At 35.6% G+C, this 21,555-nt stretch overlaps 2 protein-coding genes across 4 annotated transcripts; both read right to left on the bottom strand.

Annotated features, from left to right (window-relative positions):
• Window positions 1-721: 721 nt before the first annotated feature.
• On the bottom strand, window positions 722-5,272 carry LOC147393880 (luminal-binding protein 5-like). The gene is made up of 8 exons (XM_086456142.1): window positions 5,065-5,272; window positions 3,753-4,020; window positions 3,449-3,663; window positions 3,092-3,337; window positions 2,036-2,515; window positions 1,785-1,939; window positions 1,602-1,684; window positions 722-1,505 (listed from the first exon to the last, which is right to left on the bottom strand). The coding sequence occupies exons 1-8, from the start codon at window positions 5,120-5,122 to the stop codon at window positions 1,004-1,006; spliced, it is 2,007 nt and encodes a 668-aa protein (XP_086312268.1). The 5' UTR covers window positions 5,123-5,272; the 3' UTR covers window positions 722-1,003.
• Window positions 5,273-6,736: 1,464 nt separating this feature from the next.
• Window positions 6,737-17,192, bottom strand: LOC147393879 (krueppel-like factor). 3 transcript variants are annotated; one of them, XM_086456143.1, is made up of 4 exons: window positions 16,979-17,183; window positions 16,744-16,843; window positions 8,530-8,806; window positions 6,737-7,635 (listed from the first exon to the last, which is right to left on the bottom strand). In XM_086456143.1, exons 3-4 carry the CDS (start codon window positions 8,783-8,785, stop codon window positions 7,601-7,603), a joined length of 291 nt encoding a protein of 96 aa, XP_086312269.1. In that variant the 5' UTR covers window positions 8,786-8,806; window positions 16,744-16,843; window positions 16,979-17,183; the 3' UTR covers window positions 6,737-7,600. The 3 variants fall into 3 exon arrangements, 2 of the variants coding, with proteins under 2 accessions (XP_086312269.1, XP_086312270.1); XM_086456144.1 differs by having other exon boundaries at window positions 16,744-16,809; XR_015182175.1 differs by lacking the exons at window positions 6,737-7,635; window positions 8,530-8,806 and adding an exon at window positions 8,813-11,920 and having other exon boundaries at window positions 16,979-17,192.
• Window positions 17,193-21,555: the final 4,363 nt, after the last annotated feature.

Genomic DNA, 21,555 nt, shown 5'->3' with positions numbered 1-21,555 from the left:
AATTAAAGTAGACAAAAAAATACTTAATTTTTCTTTGACTCACCCAATCCAAAACCTTTCAATTCTCAAATGAGAATAGAAGGAATCATACTTTCAAACAATATCTTAATTGAATTATATGTAATGATCAATTATTTCTACAACTTTACGTAGCAACAATCTAACCTATTTCATAGATATTTGGGCAGGAATTGAAAAAAAAAAAACAATACCAGTATTACTGTTTATTAGTATTAATGTTGAATAGAAATCTAAATGAGATGTGGCCAAGCGGTAAGGCTTTGGGTTTTGGTCCAACGACTCGGAGGTTCGAATCCTTCCATCCCAGAGCAGTCCGATTCTATATAGAATAAAGAGTGTTAGAGATTGTTCTCTCTAACACTCTTCTATTTAAGAGTGTAATGTTGAATACAATGTAATCGTAGTTTATAATTGCTAATGATTCTTTTCTGAATTAGATCGGATTTAAAAAAATAAGAACACACATGAACTATTTTGATTACACTTGACAGTGAATATATAAATTTAATAAATCTTTATAATTTGATTTTATATCACATTGTCTTTACTCATTCATCTCCGGTATTGTTTCCACAGAATAAATTTTCATTTATCAAATAATTAATATTCCCTCTTATTCTCACTACTTTAATAACTGCAATATTTGGAGCAAAAGAAATGGATTTCATCACAATGCTTTCATAAGAGACAAACTCCTCAATAACACAATTAATTTGAAAAGATTGATATGTTATAAGTTTAACTCAATATGACTACAGATACCAAAATAAAATTTCATAAAACAGTATAGCCAAATATGGCTCTCTTCAAGTAATCAAAAACAAGAGAAGAGAAACAAAATCAAACAAATAATGGTCCCTTCTCCTTAAAGTCTTCCTTTTGTTTCTCCCTCTCTCTCTCTAATACCTCCATCCACTAGAAAAATTACAAGAAAATTTCTTCTCAGACTTTTTCAGTCATCAAAAGAAATTGGATTAGTATTCTAGAGTTCATCGTGCGAGTCATCATCGTCTCCGTCCTCAGATCCAGCACCCGGGGCCCCACCAGATCTCTGATAGACAGCGGTGATGATCGGATTACACACAGCCTCTACTTCCTTGAGCTTCTCATCATACTCATCCTTCTCAGCACTCTGGTTCTCATCAAGCCATTCAAGGGCCTCTTTAACAGCTGTGTCGATCTTCTCCTTCTCCTCCGACTCCAGCTTGTCTGCAAGTTTGTCCTTGTCATTGATCTGGTTCTTCATGTTGTATATGTATGTCTCCAAGCTGTTACGGGCATCGATCTTCTCCTTCACCTTCTTGTCTTCCTCTGCAAACTCCTCTGCCTCACGAACCATACGTTCAATCTCTTCCTGACTTAAACGACCCTTGTCATTAGTAATGGTGATCTTTTCTGACCGACCAGTGCCTTTGTCTTCGGCCTTCACGTTCAAGATTCCATTGGCGTCAACCTCAAATGTTACTTCAATCTGAGGGGTTCCCCTGTTCAAACAAATGGGTGGAATTTGAATATAATATTAGATGTGTGAATGTAGAGGATATCATTTTTGGTAAAATAGCCCTCTAACCCATACAAACCTTGGAGCTGGGGCAATTCCAGAAAGATCAAATTTACCGAGCTCCCTACAATCCTTTGTCAGACTCCTTTCACCTTCGAAAACCTACAAGAAACAAAAATAAGTTTATATTAGAAAAGGGGGCTCTCTTTTCTATATTTTGGTTTCTAATGGGTGCCGTTTATTCGTTGAAGAAGAATGGTACCTGAATGGAAACAGTGGTCTGCTGATCCTGGTAAGTTGTGAAAACTTGGGATTTTTTAGTTGGGATAACGGTGTTTCTTGGAATCAACTTGGTCATCACACCACCAACAGTTTCAATACCAAGAGTAAGTGGGGCGACATCCAACAAAAGGATATCTGCATCAAATTAATCAACATAGTCGTTACTCAAACAGAACAAAAATACAATGCTAATCTATGTGAGAAATGTGGGAAGAAGAAATATTAATATACCTTTGGTATCATCACCACCATCTCCACTCAAGATGCTTCCTTGAACAGCAGCACCATAGGCAACAGCCTCATCTGGGTTAACTCCCTTGTTTGGTTCCTTCCCGTCAAAGAAATCCTTGAGGAGTTGTTGAACCTTAGGAATCCTGGTGCTTCCACCTACAAGAACAATCTCATCAATCTGGTTCTTTTCCAAACCAGCATCCTGCATGGCCTTCTTCACGGGCCCCATGGTCTTTCTGAATAGGTCATTGTTTAATTCTTCGAATCTGGCTCTGGTAAGTGGTTCAGAGAAATCCAAGCCCTCATAGAGAGATTCGATTTCCACACGAACTTGATGTTGGTTACTCAAAGCTCTCTTGGCACGCTCACACTCCCTTCTCAACTTTCCAAGAGCCCTATAGTCCTTGCTGATGTCCTTCCCGTGCTTCTTCTTGATCAATTTGATGAAGTACTCCATGATTCTCTGATCGAAATCCTCGCCTAAAGGAAAATAAAACCTTAAGCATTTAATCAAAATTGACCCACAAAGATGAAGACGGGTGCATTTAGTGGCAATTAACAAGGTCCTCACAGCCCTAGCAATGAAAATTGGTTTATTTTAGACGGTCAAGCAAGCCAATTGTATCAGCTCGTGTGTCATACAAATTGCTGGATGGATTGTTAACCAACCAACTACTCCAAAAGACCGATCCTTTGGGGAAGGGAAGAACTATGAATCTTATATACTCAAATATGGATTGTTAACCAACCACTCCCCCTCACCCATAAGGGTGGAAAGATTCAAACCCGTACGTGATACAAACCTAGCAGACTAATACCGTGTTAACCAACCAACTACTCCAAATGACTGGTCTTTTGGAGAGGAGGAAAACTATGAATATAAGAGGGTCATGGGGCTTAACAGGGGTATGACAAATCTGAGAGTGAAGGAAACTATACACTCACCATACACAACTCTATCACCTTGAAATGGGAAAAAAACGATTCATATTGTCCATATCAAATAGTTGGAACAAAGAACTACAAGTATCGATAAGTAAATAGCAAGGATCTTACCTCCCAAATGAGTATCTCCATTTGTGGCAAGAACTTCAAAAACCCCATTGTCAATTGTCAAAATACTGACATCGAATGTTCCACCACCAAGGTCAAAAACAAGGATGTTCTTCTCCCCACTGTCCTTCTTGTCCAAACCGTAGGCAATGGCTGCCGCAGTTGGTTCATTGATTATTCTTGCAACATTCAGTCCAGCGATGACACCAGCATCCTTTGTGGCCTGCCTCTGGGCATCATTGAAATAAGCTGCAGAATGCATAAGAAGATAAATGAGAAATTTTCAAGATCCAGAACAAAATTCCCATGTTATTTTAAAGCAGAAATTAAAGTCCATAATTAAACTAGAGCTTCTTTTACCAGGGACAGTAACAACAGCATCCTTGATTTTCTTGCCAAGGAATGCTTCGGCTGTCTCCTTCATCTTAGTTAGAATCATAGCACTTATCTCCTCAGGACTGAAGACCTTAGTCTCCCCATCCTTGAGGTTAACTTGTATATAAGGCTTCCCATCCTTGTTCACTATCTTGTATGGAAAAAGTTTCATGTCCTTTTGAACCTCTTTATCATCAAACCTGTAAAAAGATTGGTTAGTTCCTCGATAATTATAATCACATAGAATTATAATATTATAATACCAATAAAAAGGATAAACATATATTACTTTCTTCCGATAAGCCTTTTGACATCAAAGATGGTCCTCTCTGCATTGGCAGCTGCCTGATTCTTTGCAGCCTCACCAATCAGTCTCTCGCCTTCAGTGAACGCAACCCATGATGGGGTAATTCGGTTCCCTTGGTCATTTGCTATAATTTCAACATGACCATTCTTGTAAACACCAACACAGGAATAAGTTGTACCAAGATCAATACCAATTACAGTTCCCAACTTAGAGGCTTCCTCTTTCGCAATAGTAAATGCAAACAGGCATCCTGTCAATGAATTGTTCTCAATGTTAATAAATATTTTTCTACAAAGTTTGGAACATTTCCAAAATTTATCCTAGCAAATAGAAGGTCAACCAACAGTATTCATCCATAATTCAGTAAGAGATGAGAGATAAAAAAATAAAAATAAAAACAGTTTTGCACAATTTACACCAGTCTATCAGGCCAAAATCTTCTACGGAAAAACAGTTTTTACAGGATCTTTGGAATGTGATCCATCAAAGATAGATTTTTTTTTTTTTTTGAAAAGTATAATATATTGATTAGAAAAGAAATACAAGAAACAAAGAGGCCGAGGAAGCCTCAAAAAAGAACACCAAAACAAGGAAAAACAACATTAGTAATTACAAAAAGAGTGCCATCAAAGATAGATTACATCGAATATGTGACACAGAATTAAGAAAAAGCCCTCTTCAGGCAAAACAACAGTACCAGCAGAATATGATATTATATTATGCAGGTTTAACTTTTTCTCTGAGAAGCACATCAGTTTCAATGCTTAAAGATCTGATTCTCATCAGTATAGAAGCACAGCTATTTTACAATTTTTCAGGGAACTATATCTAATTGATATAAACTCAAAATTTGAAAAAACAAAAGAACTCATTCATGATAGAAGGGTTGATTTTCAGGCAATCCTATGTTAAGATCTAAAAATTAATAACAAAAAACCAGTATATGTCATCAGATCGTCAAAGTTGTTTAATCTACAGTAGTGACTATTCTACTCCTACTATTTACGGAAAAATTTCAACATAAACAGAGAAATCACTTCAGATCTACCCCTATAATCCGAGAAAACAAGCAATTTTGTAGGTCTGAATAATGCATAAAAAAAAAATCCATAATCTGCTAAAAAAATCGAAGACAAACAAGACTACAACTCCTTGAAACAAAATCAGCACTAAAATATGAAAAATCATCAAAGCAACTAAGAAATCAAACAAATCTATCCCATTTTACAATGAAAAAAGCGATCGGATCAGGGAATAACATAGATCAGATCGAAGAAAATAAAAACAAGCTTACCGCAGAAAACGATTGCTAATAGGATCAAAGAACCTCGTTTTCTCAACGAGCCATCCATGGCGTTATGATCTGTTTGAAAGACCAGAGATGAGAAGATAGCGAAGAGATCTCAGTAAGTATTCTTCCCTTCGACCTTCAAAAAAGATAAAAAAGCTTTTGACTTGTGATGTGAAGAGTAGAGCGCTCGATCTCAATCAAATCTGAGATTTACAAGAGGGATTTAGTTTATATAGATTTAGAACAACAAAAGAACGTGTCATCAATGATGACGTGGACCAATTAAATTTCGAGAATGGAAATCTGAACCAATGAGAAGAGCTCTTGTGTTGGGAGAATACTGACCGTCAAATCGAAGATCTTCGATCGGATTTGGAAATATGACGTGTCCGAAAAAAACAAGGAATCTCTCTTACTTAGAAGAAAATTCGCTGTCCAACTAATTAGAAAATTCCACGTCACGTTAATTTCGTCATTGACTTACAAGAGTTTGACCCACCAATTGATGGAGTTCCAGTTCGTTGCGACTTCCTCGCACGTCCGTAGAAGTTATTAGATTATAGGGATGAATTTTGCTGCTTTATTGATACAATTGTTTGATGCACGACTAATTGCCTTATGACTCATTCAATTGAATGATTTCAATAGATTTGATAACTTGTATGATCATTTCTAAGTCAATCATTTTTTTAGGTTTTTTTTTGGGGGGAGGGGGATAACCAGGTCTCTCTGTTGACGGTGGATCAAACTCGTATCTCGACTTTGTCCAATCCAAAGACCATGCATGATTTTGTTCAAGGACTAGTCCCAGGACACATGCAATACTAGCACAGCACACACACCAAGTAAGTGAGGGTGTACCCTCATAGGCGGCCCCTGAGAAATTAATGTTAATATTGGGTATCGAAATACTAATATCTAATGTCGATCATTAAGTAAATTATAGATAATGCAAAATGAATCAGGTCGCATGTGTGTCGTTTGGATTAACAATGAGTGAGGTCTCAATGTTCGGTTGAGTTAGAGGATAAAAAGGATTTATTGAAAGGTCAAGAGACTATTGTGACTTGTATGATTATTAAATCGATGCCTTCCATCTAAATGATTGATTGGTATTTTAGTTATTTACCATTTTTTGAACCTATAAAAGAAAGTCAGGAAATTATTAAAAGAGAGTTAAATATTTTAATATTTATAATAATAAAAAATTATTATCTTTTAAAAATGATCAAAAACGAATTAAATCAATGGACAATCTAATATTTTAGTAACTCATTGGATCGTCCAGCATTTTAATGTGTTAAAATACATTGCTTTATTAAAAATGCCCTTTTTAAGGATTAAAATGTTTGACTATCTAGTGAGTTACTAAAGTGTTAAATTGTTCGAACAACTTAACTCATTTTTGATAATTTTTAAAAAAAATAGAATATTTCTTTGTAAATATTAAAATATTGAACCCTCTTTTAATAATTTTCCTAAAATAATTTCATGACACAAAGGGCGACTTGTGACTTTGGAACTACGATCTCTTCTTCTGTACATGAGTCTTCTCAAGGAATGGATCCTCCGTAGCCCCTTTTTTCAGGGGTGCTTTTGAACAGTTAGGAGAGCGCCACGACAACCAGAAATCACAAATACATGATTGAAAAGCATTTTGAAACTTAAGGTTCAGTGACCATCCATTTTAAACTAATGGATCATGTAGAAAAAAAGAGTTTTTTTCAACAAAAAAAAATAAAAATCTAAATCTGATCCAGACATTTGATACGATAGGACTGGTGTTTTTTTTCTCTCAATGTTGTACTCCCTCCACCATAGAAAGAGAGCTTCAGGGCGCTAAGGGAAAATGTGACTACAAAGGATCTACTCTCTCTCTCTCTCTCATGGATCACTTCTCCATTTCCTTCGGCTTCCCCTCCAACTAATACAACCACTCCCAAATGGTTATCTTCTCAATTCAGGCTGCGTGTCGAATCCATCTCACCTGATTTCCTCTATGCACAAACATTCAAAATTTTCTCCACATTTCACACCCAAAAAACAAACTATTTGCAGAAACATAGTTGAATACTTGGGTTTTATTCTCAAGATTGCTGGTCCTAGTTCTGTAACTAGTTCATTTCTCAACATGATACAAGGCTGTTGATGATGGAGATGAGAAGTTAATTAGATGTTCGAGCGCCCACATGTTCATCTCTTGACGTGATTCACGGCACAAACATGAGCCAGGATCATGAGTTTATCCCTATAAAAACATTTATCTGGTATCTTGCATGCGAGCAGATGTTCCAATAATACAAATCAAATCAATAAAGAAGAAATTATGCCACAGATTGGATAATTCCATCTTGAAGACAGTAAATTAAAAGCTAGAAGGATTGGAAGAATAATAGATGAACATAATATGTTTGGAGCCTTAATTTAAGGCTACCACAAAAGCCCACCAATCAAAACCACTTGGGTTATTTCTTAAGTTTTGGTTACCTAATGAAAGATGAAAAGGGCCCCCAAAACCTATGAAAATGTCATTCAAGGTTTATTTATCAAGCTCCCAAATGATACCTCCATCCTCTGCAATGCCAGGAAAGATATGTTAGCTTCAAAACATAGATACAGAAAACAAAAAATGTAACAGATCCAATGTAATATAATTAACGAATAATGTTGTATGCCAATAGAAGGTGGATAAAGTCCCAGATGAGTTCACCATTCAAACTCAACCCAACGAGATGTCCTATACCACGGCCACCTGATCAGATGATTGATAACTATAGATTGTAACTTGTATGACACTATAACTAGTTTGTTGGTTCACTCGGTTTGAATTTGGGTTTGCGGTTAGTGGTTCGCAACTCTTGAACGAACCTGATTAGTAGAGAATATATGTAAGTCATTTATGTTAATCTCATAGAAGAAGACTCAGGTCAAGGGGGGCATATCATTAGTATGAAAACAAGGGGGTTTCTTGAATATTGACCAAATCTTGAGAATTCCAAGACCGTGGGGGCATCTCTAAAATTCACCAAAACAATGGGTATCGTCAGATTTGCTGTTTTTTTATGAACCGAACCTCAAAGTTGTTCGATTTGTACCGTTTGTGGTTCGGCACTAAATCAGCGAACCCGGTAACACAGTACTATACTATAGATTGTAAGACACGTTGTTGAGAATGCTCTAGGTATCATTATCACTAGATTGGATAGTACGATTATCCAATCACTTTGCATTCTCTGTGTTGGAGATTTCCTCGGTAAGACCGGCAGGTTGACACATATTAGGAATCTAATGTGCACTACATGATAGCCATTACCGGGTAATAGTTAGAGTCTGCTGGGCATCAGAATAGATCATCTTAGTACTCATGAAATCCTCTTTTCCTTTTTAGTTTTTGTTTCCTCTCATTTTTGGGTGGGTAAGATGCCAAGTTGGAAACAAACCCACTAGGCAGTAATATAACATACTCACCTGCGATTTTCTTGTTTATCCAGACTTCAACCAGCATCCCAGCACCAACTCCAGCAGCACAAATGGCCCCATAGATGGCGATTGCAGAGGGTAAGGATCTTCGAGGGAGGAAATAGTAGTCAGGGACTTGTCTTATCTTTTTTGGAAGTCGCTTCTTTGTGACTGGTCCATGGTTGACCTCATTATTCACATCACCACCTACAGTTTTCCAGTCAACCCCTTTCAACAAGTCTTTAGTAGGCTCCTCACTTTCCATGATTTAAAACTAATTTGCCTTCTGCAAAAGTTACACGCAAATTTATATTGGGGGATGCATAAAAGTACATCAAGGATTTGGATGAATGGTCCCCCATGTCTATATTATATAAAACAAGGATAAGCTCCTATACCCAATATCAGAGTAGCCTTGCAAGCAAACACAAACGTAAACTCAGAAAGTACAAGAGGATAGATTTACATATTAAAGATAAAGATTATGATGATAAACGAACAGTGGAAACAGTCTCACTACATGGTACTGTACAGCCCACCATAGTTACTGAATTCTACTATAGGGCTGTTTGGATACATGGCTAGGTATCCCCAATCAGACCAAACTCACTAAGCTGCAAGTCTCGTACATGCTTTGCAATATGTCTCAATCTCAACCTAAATGCCTTTTTGAGATATTCTTCTTTCCAGGTAGCGCCAATTGACATAAATGAGGGTTTTCCCCAACTCAGTTGAGGGTTGATACCTGCCTAGGCAACTCAACTAAGCTAGCTTAGCTTATTATGATAGACTTCACCAACTAAGCTAACTGGGATCTGCTGCACTATGATAGACATATTACGCCCATATTAACCAAGCTCAGATTTGGCAATTATTTGGTGGGTGGTCCAGTTTGGTTTAAATTCAGATAAATTCAGGAAAGATTCGGGAAAAAAATCAGGAATCATAAAAACGATGTTTTAAGCAATAAAATAGGTGCATTATGGAGGTAGGGCTGATTGAAAGAGATGGAGGTTAGGGCTGATTCAGTTGGTTAGAAAAGAATAAAAAGGAAAATTTTGATTCAACGATTAGCTGACTTGACCGATTAATCAGTGAATTAATTGGGCAACTCCTTAGTTGTTTGGCAAATATTTTGACAGTGATCAGGGTTAAGTTGTATGAAGCGTTACTTGATCATTTAAATATCAAAGCATACAATCTGGTCAACTACTCTGAGCCATTCACTCCAAGGAGAATATTTGTCAAAGAAAACTGATACAAGACGATGCAAACTTAACCTAAGATGATGATTCTGAAATCAAGAGTGATTACGAACACTCCAATGATGGCCTCATTAAAAACTCTGAAGAACCTCAACTCAGAAATGGGGATAGTGATACAAAAAATTTCACCACTTCGTTATAAAAAGAAGAGAAAAATAGAATGATTAAACAGAGTTTAGGTGGAAATTGGTGAGGAATAATTAACCTTATTAACAACCCCACTAATTTTAATATCATATGAAGATATTTGGAAAAGGTAACCACTGATGAGGATAACACTTTCCTTGCAGAGGATCCAAAATGGAAAACAGGTATGTATTCTGGGAAATTTTTTCTGAAAATGGTATCTTTCATATGGTGGCCAATTTCTTTCATAATCGTTATTTGTCGAAACAATTGAATCCTATTCATTTCTTATTAATCCCAAAGTTTTAAAAAAAATCCAGAAAACGCTACTCAGTATAGGTCCATTAGCCTCTATAATGCAATTTATAAAGCAATATCTAAATCCTACCTAATTGACTTAAACCCATTCTCTCAAAATTCATTACACATTTCAATGCTTTCACCCAAGATATAAAAATAGTTGTAATGTGATTGTGGTTCATGAATTTCTTCATTGTATTAAGAAGAAAAAGGAAATCATTGTTTAATGGCAATACAAAATAATATTTCAAAGGCATACTCTAAAATGGAAAGGGTTTTTCTGGACCTAACCCTCAAAGCTTTAGGTTTTGATTAATAAAAAAAGGTGCCATTTGACTGAATAATGTGTAAAAACTCCCCAATTTTTCTGTTTTAATTGATGGTGCCCCTGTGGTTACTGGAAACCTAACAGGGGATTAAGATTGAGACAAATGTGTTGCCTAGACTTATGATGGAGAAGGAACTTAATGGGGCTTTATGTGTGTGTGTATTTTGATAAACAAAGAAGTTTCTGAGAAGGGGAATGGCCAAACAAGGATGAATACAAGCACAAAGAAGAAAAAAAGCGAAAACGGCCAGCCAAGACACCACTCAATTGCACACCCAGTCCATCTGCCAATGAAATAATCAAAGAAGACCCCTTTTACTTCTTAAAAGACCTAGTTCCAAAGGAAAAGAAGTCCCAAGATGGAAATGATGATCTCAAAACTCTGCCTCTCCCTATTTTCAAACACTTGCGCATTCTTTTCCTTTCAGATCCCCCCCTTACAAACAGCAAAAAGGATGATACTCCAATGTTTCCTCTTGAAAGCAAGTAAGCCTCAAAAGTAAGACCCGAAACAACGTCTGACAGACAAACAGCTCAGAGTGCCAAAGGAGGCTCAACTTTGAGTGCCTTTCAAAAGAAAAAAAAAAGGCTCAACATTGAGTGGCCAACCAATCTGACTCTGGATATGGCCCCAAGCTCAGACTGTCAAAGGAGGCTCACTTTGAATGGTCTGACAGACATGAAACAACGTCTCTGGAGACAAACAGCTCATCCACACCACCAAGTCCAAACCAACTATACAACGGAGAAGAACTAAGATGTAGGTACGCATTCTTCTCTATCTCAAACTTAATTATTTTGTACTATTTACTGAATTTGGCATTATAATGGAATGGCATGGGGAGAGTAACGTTTAGTTTTTTTGTGACACTCAGATTTTGATAGAGGCCATTAAGAGAAAAAAAAATTTGATGAACAACACGACATCAGATGTAATGAGGGTATTAGTATTAGTTTCCTGAGTATTTTGTTTCCTTTAGTAATCTTTATTTTGCAAAAAATTAGAAAAAACGGAAACATTGAAACAGCTTGAACTCAAAGAATAGATATATAGTCAAACTATTTACTGAAATTAAAAATCGAAACTCGCCAAATATAACTGAAGCATAAGCAATATATATCTAAGACAGAACTAAACAATTATTCAGTTAGACATTTCCACGAATATGTAAAGGGTGAGTTTCATCAATCAACTTTACTATATATGCACTCGCAGAGCGAGAGAGGGTACCTATATCAAAATCAGGTAGCCTGCCTGGATCATGCAGCACCGGCTGTTGTGGTTGTAAATTGTGAAGGAAAACCCCCAAAATAGAGACAACATAACATTGAAATTATTGATTCTCCCACACCATATTTTACTTCTCCAGCCCATAATGTCCTACATTTTATATATATATCATATCACATAGTATCCCCCCACACCCTTCCTTTTACACATTTCATTGTTGAGACTTTAGACAAATGTTATTAAGTTCGTCGGATATAGAATTAATTGATTAAACTAAAGAAGGAAGTCGATGCAAAATTAAAAATATGGAGAGTGGTGCGGGACTTATGGTTTTAAAACTCGTTTTGATGTCTCGTCTCGGACGAGTTTTCCGATATGTTTGAGATGTCTCATTCAACAATGAGAAAAATGAATGTGGGTTTTTATAACCTGTGGAGGAAAGTGGTCAAGGCTAAATATGGTGAGAAGAGATTTGGTTGGTATAGTGAAGAGGTTACAGGAGTTTACGGGTGTAGTGTGTGGAGGGGTATTATGAAGGGTGTGGATAAGTTTGAAAAGGAAATTAGATTTAGAGTTGGGACGGGGGACAAGGTTAGATTCTGGGAAGATTTATGGTGCGGAAATTCATCTCTGTCTACTCAATTTCCTTCCTTGTACGCTTGCTCTTTGAAAAAAAATAACTCCATAAGGCAATGCCTGACTCGGGACTGGAGCACGGATTCTTGGGATCTGGGATTTAGGAGGAACTTCAATGATTGGAAATTGACGGAGGTTACATCTCTTCTAAATCTCCTTAACTCTATCCAAGTCAGAGAAAACGAGCAGGACAGAAGGGAGTGGATCAAGGCAAAGGATAAGAAGTTCTCTTTTAAGTCCTACTACTATTGCTTGTTACCAAGGGGGGATACTTCGTTTGCTCCATCTGTCGTTTGGTCCAATCTTGTTCCTTCTAAGGTGTCTTTTTTTATTTGGCTTGCTTCTTTGGGTAGAATTCTCACGGTGGATAATCTGATCTATCGAGGGTGGATTACTCCAAACTTTTGCTTTCTTTGTTCTAGGGATGGGGAGTCAGTCAATCACATTCTGATTCATTGTTCGTTTTCCAGAGTTATATGGATGTTTTTCTTATCTCGGTTCCAGATGGATTGGGTTTTTCCTCTATCTTTCTTTGAGCTTCTGGAGGGGTGGAGATTCAATATATTTTTCTCTAGAAAGAGACTTCTTTGGGCTATCCTTCCGTTTGCTATTACTTGGGGCCTTTGGAGAAAGCGCAACAACAGAATTTTCCAAGGCAAGGAGAGCTCGTCTCATTCAGTGATCTTAGAGATTTTGGGATTACTCTTTCTTTGGTCCAAGTTGAAGAAAGATTTCGAGGGAGTTAGCTTCGAAGATTTTGTTTTTAATTGGGAAATCATGTGTGGCGCTTAGCCCCCCGTTGTTTTTGTGTTTTTTTGCTTTCTTTTTTCTTCGCTTTGTTGTTTCTCCTTTCTTGTTGTTTGGGGGCTACCTCAGCCTCCTTATCTTCTTTTAATTAATACAAGTTATATTTATCAAAAAAAAAAAATCTCGTTGTTGAGTGATATCGAGACGACGTGGGCGATACGTCTTGATCTCAGACAAGTTTTGAAACCACTAGGACTTCAAGGACTTTAGATTAAGTAGAAACAACTATTTTCGCATGGGAAAATTATTAAAAGAGGGTTAACTATTTTAATATTTATAAAATAAAATAAAATTTATTTTTTTTAATTTTAATAAAAAACGAATTAAGTTGCTGGACAATCCAGCATTTTAATAACTCGCTAAACCATCCAGTGTTTTAACTTGTTAAAATACATTGCTTTACCAAAATGCCCTTCAAATTATTAAGATGTTGGTATGTCCAGTGTTTTAATAGCTTACTTCAACACCACAGCAATTTAGCCTCCATTTAAAACGTTAGATTGTCCAACAAGTTACTAAATAGCTGGAGATTAATCTATAACTCTCTTTTAATAATTTTCCATTTTCGCTATGTTAAATCTATTACACAAAAGAGTAGGGAGATCATGGAAGAAATTATAGTTAGATGGTCAAAGTGAAGAGGGACTTAGTATGCTATGTGACTAACGCATGCCAATTATATTTTTATAAAGTTGAATGTTACACATCAAAGAAGGATAATTACATCCTTGTGGCCCGTGTGGATACAGGAGCCAGAAGTAATTAGAACATAAGTACTCCTAGAAGTACTTTTTGAAGTATTGTCTGGAGTAGATGGATAATTGTTATGTGTTTGGATGCAAGTTCTGAGAAATACTGCTAGAAAAATGGCTTAGGGGTCTTAGACTAGCCAATAGAGCACTTTTAGGAAAATGGCTTTGGAGGTTCGGTGAAGAAAGGGATAGTTTGTGGAGGAGGGTCATAATGGCTAAGTACGGGGAGAAGAGGCTAGGTTGGTATAGTGGTGAGGCGAAAGGTTCATACGGGTGTAGCGTTTGGAAGGGGATTCTTAAAGTGAGTGAGGATTTCGAGAGAGGGATTAGATTTAAAGTGGGCATGGGAGACAAAATCAGATTCTGGGAGGATAGGTGGTGCGGCACATCGTCTCTGGCAGCTCAATTTCCGTCCTTGTACGCTTGTTCTTTGAAAAAGAACCGCTCGATCCAGCAGTGTGTGATTCGCAACGATTCTAACTCTACCTGGGACCTGGGTTTTAGGAGGAACTTCAATGATTGGGAGCTAACTGAGGTAACATCTTTCCTTGATCTCTTGCATTCGTTTCAACTCAACGAGAGCGAACAGGACAGGTGGGAATGGACGAGGGCTAAGGATTTGAGATTCTCTGTCAGATCATTTCATAGGTCACTCATCCCTTTAGATGAGCGAGCATCCTCGAGGTCCCTCATTTGGTCCAAATCAATTCCTTCTAAAATCTGCTTTTTTGTTTGGTTAGCATCCCTCGGGAGGATTCTTACTTTGGATAACTTGATTGCTCGGGGTTGGATCACTCCAAACTGTTGTCCACTTTGTCTAGGGGATGGGGAATCTGTTGATCATATATTAATTCATTGCTCTTATTCTTATAATATTTGGTCATTTTTCCTTGATCTTTTTCGAATCAATTGGGTCTTTCCTCGTAAGTTATCCTCGCTGTTAGAAGAGTGGGATAGTAATGTCTTTTCATCCAAAAAAAGATTCCTTTGGGTGATGCTTCCATCGGCTATTGCTTGGGGGGTTTGGACCGAAAGAAATAACAGGGTGTTCAATAGTAAGAGTAGAAGCTCTCACGGTGGTTTTTTGGAGATCTTGGGCCTATTGTACCATTGGTCAAAACAAAACATAGACTTTGTTGGGATTACTTTTGAAGACTTTGTTTTTAGATGGAACACTTTTTTGTGATTTTTGATTTTTTTCCTTGTTTGGTTTCTTTTAGAGGCCATCTCGGCCTCCTTGATTGTTGTTTCTCTCCTTTTTATTAATATATTACAATTATCAAAAAAAAAAAAGAGTTTTGTGTTTGAGAACTATACTGGATTCTTTTAAAATGACCAGAATGCCCTTATATGTAACAATTACTGTTTTTAACATTATAACTCAACAACTTATGCTCCAAAAAAGTAACAGTTACTATTTTTATTCAATAAAAACATTATAACATCATTTTAAACTCAAAATATACTTCTTATTTTTTTTATTAAAAAAATCGACAAAACCTCCCCTAAATATTGGACATATGAAAAATAAAACATGTATAAAAACATGACAGCTATATTTTGAGAGGCAAAAATAAATAAATAACATAACTTCGTAGAAGCAAAAATAGAGTCATACCGAAGCATTATTAATATCACTAATGGGGAAAAAACATCTTATCCTCTAAAGAGAGTCCAACAAGAAGACTTAATCATGTGTTAGGAGTAACTATGAAAGCATAGTATACAGATCGATTCATCCAACTTATTACCCCAAAGACAATATTTATTGATCAAGCGGTATGATTGTTAATGCCACCAGTCAAGTATACCCTAATAGTCACTATAGATATTATGTCTATGACACATATATCAAAATGCAACAAAGCATCTATACAAACGTACAAATGTACCCAGTGCATGGGTTTAGGAATCAAGAAAAAATAGTGATTTTGACACAATGAATTAACAATAAAATTATTTCACATATAGAAAGTAAATATTGTCTCAATTCAAAAACATGTGTTTTGGACATATAAAAAAAAACAATCATAGTGTTAAGTACTTCTATTTTCATTTGAAGATTTAGATACTGGAATGGGAACAAAAGAGTGATTTTGACACAATGAATTAACAAGAAAATAACCAACACAATCTATTTTGAAAATTAAAGAAAAATACGAAAGTTAAACCTTTCTAATGGTATATTTAGGTCTAATGGTGTATTTAAGCAAACACAATCTATTTGGCATTTCTAATAATATTTCCCCATGCTCAACAGTATCAACTATGGCTTATGGTTGAATCCAAAAGTGTTTCATGGCAAGGGATTCAAATTAATCAAAAAAACTATCTCATTCATTCTACCATGGGTATCCACTATCCAAGAAGTCAGATTTTGAGTTTTAAAACATCAACTTCAAGATGGAACTAATCTTTGTTTTTTTCTAGTTGGACCAAAAAGAATTGAACCATTTTGAAGGTCCAAATCCTAGTTCTAAGGTCTAATATTCTGGGCTCCACCATCATCAAACAAGGTTTTAAAAGCTCATACCCTAGATGATCTTGCTTGACCATGTTTTTTAGATTTCCAAAAGTCCCTAAGCATACATTTATACTCATGCAAATGAAAAATACCATTTAATAAGATTTTATCTTTTTATTTAATTGAGGTGGAAATGACCTTAGAAAATGAACTAAACTAACTAAAATTGAAGATATTCAATTTTCCCTTTTTGTTAGAGATGTTCAGACCATTATCAATCAAAACGATCAAAATAAGGTTTCGATAAAACTTACTGAGAGGAATTCGTGTTCAATCTTGGAAGGTGCGAGATTTCGATCTGTGTTGAAGATGTTTAGAACCTTGATAATGGTGAAAAAATGATCAGATTTCAATCTGTGAGATAGAGGTAAACGGTCGATTCCATCAGCAGAGGGGAGTTCGTGTTGGAAAAATACGAAAAGAAATGAGAGAGCGATTGCGATGAAGATGGAGAAGGATTTCAGAAATGGGGGTTTCAAAAAAACTTACCAATTTGTTGACTTTGATTTCGATCGGTGTTGGAGATGTTGTCGAGCTTTTGCAGATGAGATTGAGAATAGTTCGTGCTAGAGATGGAGAAGAGAAGGGAAAATTAGAAAAGACTTCACGCTGTGTTTGGACTTTGGATTGTTTACTTGTTTAGTGGGTGAGTGAAGAGAAAAGAATTGGAGAGAAGAGGAGAGAAAAAAAATAATAAAATTCTCTCCAAAAGTCGAGAGAAACCCTTTTAAAATATTTTATAATATCAACTATGCCCCTAGATCTCTTTTAAGATATTTTAAAATTTTCACGTTCTCTCTTGTCAATCCAAATATGATAAAGAGAAATTGAAATTCTCTTATCTTCTCTTCTTTTATGTTCTCTTAATGAGTTTATCTTCTCCCCACTTCTTTCAATTCAAATACAATTTTAGAGTTCGAACAAAATGTAAAAGGGTAAGGGAGTAATTGTGAATATTTTTTAGAGGCATAGTTTAACTCAAATATAAAAAATGATGTGAATTTAGTGCTTCCCGCAAAAATAAATTTGAGAAGTATCGGTTGAGGTACTTCTCTCAAAAGTATCATTTGAACTCCCAACAAGAATTGTTTATCCAAGTACTTCTTAATCCAAACATAAGCATAAGTGCTTCTAGCCATGGTTTTTAAATTCGGTGTTTTGTCTCGTCTCGTCCAAGTCCGATATCAAGTCATCTCGGACGAGTTTTCTGATACATTTGAGACGTCTCGTGAGTCAAATAAAAAAAATGAACTTGAGTCATAAATCTCAATCAAAAAATGACTTTGTGAGTTGGTCTCATTCAACTCCGATACCGAGTTAACTCGGGCGATACATCTCGGTTCCAGACGAGTTTAAAAACCATGCTTCTAGCTCCTTGTAAAAGCCAAAAGCACTTGAAAAAGTCAATGCAAACAGGCCCTATAATTCACACAAAATATTAAATGGCTTTTGGGAGCATTTTTTGAGAGCTCATTGTCACGAAGGTTGTTAATGCCTCATGAAATATTGGATTATATATATATATATATATATATATATATTTTGCTAACCGACTGTCCGGGCCAGCTTGTGCGCACCATAACTAATCTTGGGGAGGACTACCACAGCAACCCACCGCCATGGTCCCCCAGTTTAATCATGAGTAAAACCCAAGAGGGGATTTGAACCCATGACGTGTGCCTAACCCACACTTCACATGCAAGCCCTTACCACTTAGGCAACCCATGGGTGGGTGGATTATATATATATTAGTTATTTATCGATTAACAATTTCGATCCCTTAATTGACCCGTAAGTTTAATGTACTTTTCCCTTTTATATTTTTGTTTCAAATGGGTGAATGGGGAATGTTAGGATCCACTTTTGAGTGGCTTTTGAGTCATTTATCTTCCAACCCATGGCATTGCATACACTACCATCAAGTGCGAACATGAGATCGAAGTTAATGATCAATCAATATATCATCTTTGTGATTTAGATATCCAAATCCAACATGGATTTGTTGTACATTTTTGGCTTTTATTCTCTAATGCAAAGTATTAGTCCCACCTAAATCAAGAGAGGTCTTATAATTGTGAATTGTGAGTCTATATATAGGTTTTGGTCTAATGATCCATTCTTTTTGGAAAAAAAAAATATTGAATTATTTTATTTTAATTATAATTATTTCTTAGCATTGATCTTTCTCATGTTAATTGTAAGTAAATTTTATTTTGAAATGAGACAATGAAGGGAGGTGATCGTTGAAAACTTTTTGAATAAGTATAACCCTTTGATACACCACGAGTTTTGAACGATGATTGTGTCACCTGGCACAATCGGGTAAGGAGTCCATTGGATCCCCAAGTCTATAAAAAGGGAATCCTTCCCTTTCTCTTTTACACAAAAATTTTTTAACTCATTATTATTTAGGCAATTTTTTGCATCCTTTTAACCTTCATTCAAGGGTGATCTTCACTATCAGTTCGATTAAATCCAAGAGGCGAGCGTGTTGCCTTCTTTTGGATAGAAGTCCATAAAATCTTGAGGATAAACGTTTGTGAGCCTCTCAACAGTTGACTATCAACTATTAAATCTGCCTTAGGACTACAAGTACCTCGGTCTACATCGTTACTAATTTGTAAGTTTTTTTTTTATTTTTTTCTTTTATTTGTCTAATTTATTTATAGATTTAACGTTTTGGATTGGGATCTAAACAAGCATTGTGTAACATCCTATCTAGTTAAAATGTATTGGTTATTTAGTTCTCCAAACCCACTTCTACTCAAAGAAAATAAATTCTAATTCTATACATAATTTGCTCTTCAATCCATCCAATATTCTTATAGAGTCGTGATTTTATAACTCGAAAATTTTCACTCAGTCTGTACTTAGCTGACATGGCATGGGTGTTGAACTGTATATCTTTTTCACTACGGTTTTGTATTTTTGCCATGTCAATCGAGTACAAACCAAGTGAAAATTTTCGAATCAGAAGATCATTAGCCATTCTCATATCCTAATAATTCTTCATCATTGTTTAATCCTTATTTTAAGGATTTGACATCAATTAAATAAATTCTACTCTCCATCCCACTCTACTCAAATCACATTTTATGTTATAAAGAGTGTTCATATCTATTTTCACTATCTCAATCTATGTTCTTTTAAATTTTCCGACTTTATAATAAACAATATAAAAATAATAAAAATCTTCTCTCAAATGTAAAATAAAAGAGATAATGGAAAAGTTGGATTTAATTTGTCAAATAAATGCAAAGATAGACACATATCTATAAAATGATCCTATGGTAATGATCATCTCATTCCAAGATAGAAACAAAAGGAAGACCTTATTGTGAGGTAGTCCCACACATCAATGATTCCTTATGCTGAATCATCTCTTAATATAATAATCAACCATGTTTAGCAAAAGATAGTTAACCATGTGAGCATCACCCAACTCAACCAACATTGTTTAAACATGGGCCCACCATTGCTCAATGTGACCATTAATTGTTATCTTTTACTAGATTCTCTTAAGAAGACTGTCTCCATAATTTAAACAAAATTACAAAATAGGGTAAGAAAATTTTAACTATTTAAAAAAGAATATTAGTTGTACTAATTGGTTGTGGTGGGTCGTCCCAACTCATGAGAAACCCTAAAAAGAAAGAGAATGGAAACAGCCACCTTTTCAATAATAACAGTAGGAATGAGAGAAGAAGGAGATAGATAAGGGCAATGTACCAATAATAAACAAACAAACAAAAATAAATATAACTAAAGGGAGTATATGTGATAGTGCTGGTAGTATTATACTTTTTATGCTATGGGTTTCTCTACCATAGATTCTCATCCTTCCAATATTTATCTAACTTGGGGGGAATTTCCCTCTTATACCCTAAGATATCAAATCTAGATGTTTATATGGGTGGGATACTTGCAAATTCCATTTGACACTGAAATAATTTTTGATTTTGCAAAGTTTAGATTGATGTTGAAAGTACGCCCTCTCTGACATACGCCCCCATCACAAAATCATAGATCATTTGCCTCAGGATACACATAACCATAAAAAAAAATTATTGTGTATCCTGAGGCAAATGATCTACGATTAAGACCTTGATTTTGAACCCGCAAAGGTAAGGTCAAGTTAACAAAATTTCAACCTGTTAAATTTGGTTTGGGATCAGATTTGGGTTAAGACCCTCTATTATATTGTATGTGTGTATATCATATGAATTTATGATTTTATAGAAAAAAATAATTAAAACACATCATAAAATAACAAATTTACTCTTATCTAGTAATTTTTCAATTGCGATGGAATTATACTACTTATTTTGATGAAAAATAACATGAAACAATTTTTCAAAGGTGCATGAATTTATTAATTTTATAAAATCCAAAATCAATCCGAACCCAACCCTAATCCGTTAAGGTTGATACTGGGCTTAGTTGACTTAAGCTTGACGGAGGTTCATAATTGATTTAGGTACGACATATCTCTTTTTGGTTTGAGTTAAAGCAGCTCTAACGCACTCGGACTCGAGTTCTACATCCTCTCCCATCTGACATTTTAGATAGTCAAGAGTTTTCTGAAGGCACTCAAATGCACTTTAGCTCTAGCCCTTTAGTTTGATTTTTTTTTTTTTTTTTTTTAAAGAGAGAAAGAAAGGGAGAGACAAAAGAAAAGGGTGAAATTATCTCTCTACATGTTGGTGATAAAAAATAATGGTAATAGTGAGCCATTTTACTGTAATTGATTTTTTTTATAGACTTAAAAATATTAAAATATTTATAGGGAGTCATTTTGGCTAGTAAGGTTGGAGAGCAACCCCTTGAATAGGCAAAAATAACTCTCTATAATAAAATGCCCACCAATTATGCCAACCAGTATCACTATTTCTGTTGGAGTTGCTCTTAGGATTCATCCAATCCTCACTCAACCCCCCCATTGACCTATTGGGAACTACGAGTACTTTACGATCCTCAAAGAACAAGATGACACATGTTCGATTGGGGATTGTATGCATCTCTATACTCTTACACCATAAAACAATTGAGTATTTTAGAAAACCCCT

The sequence above is a fragment of the Akebia trifoliata genome, chromosome 10 (genome assembly GCF_017979445.1).
Source record: "Akebia trifoliata isolate Shusen 1 chromosome 10, ASM1797944v1, whole genome shotgun sequence".
Classification (NCBI taxonomy): domain Eukaryota; kingdom Viridiplantae; phylum Streptophyta; class Magnoliopsida; order Ranunculales; family Lardizabalaceae; genus Akebia; species Akebia trifoliata.
This window is presented reverse-complemented; position numbering and strand designations above follow the sequence as displayed.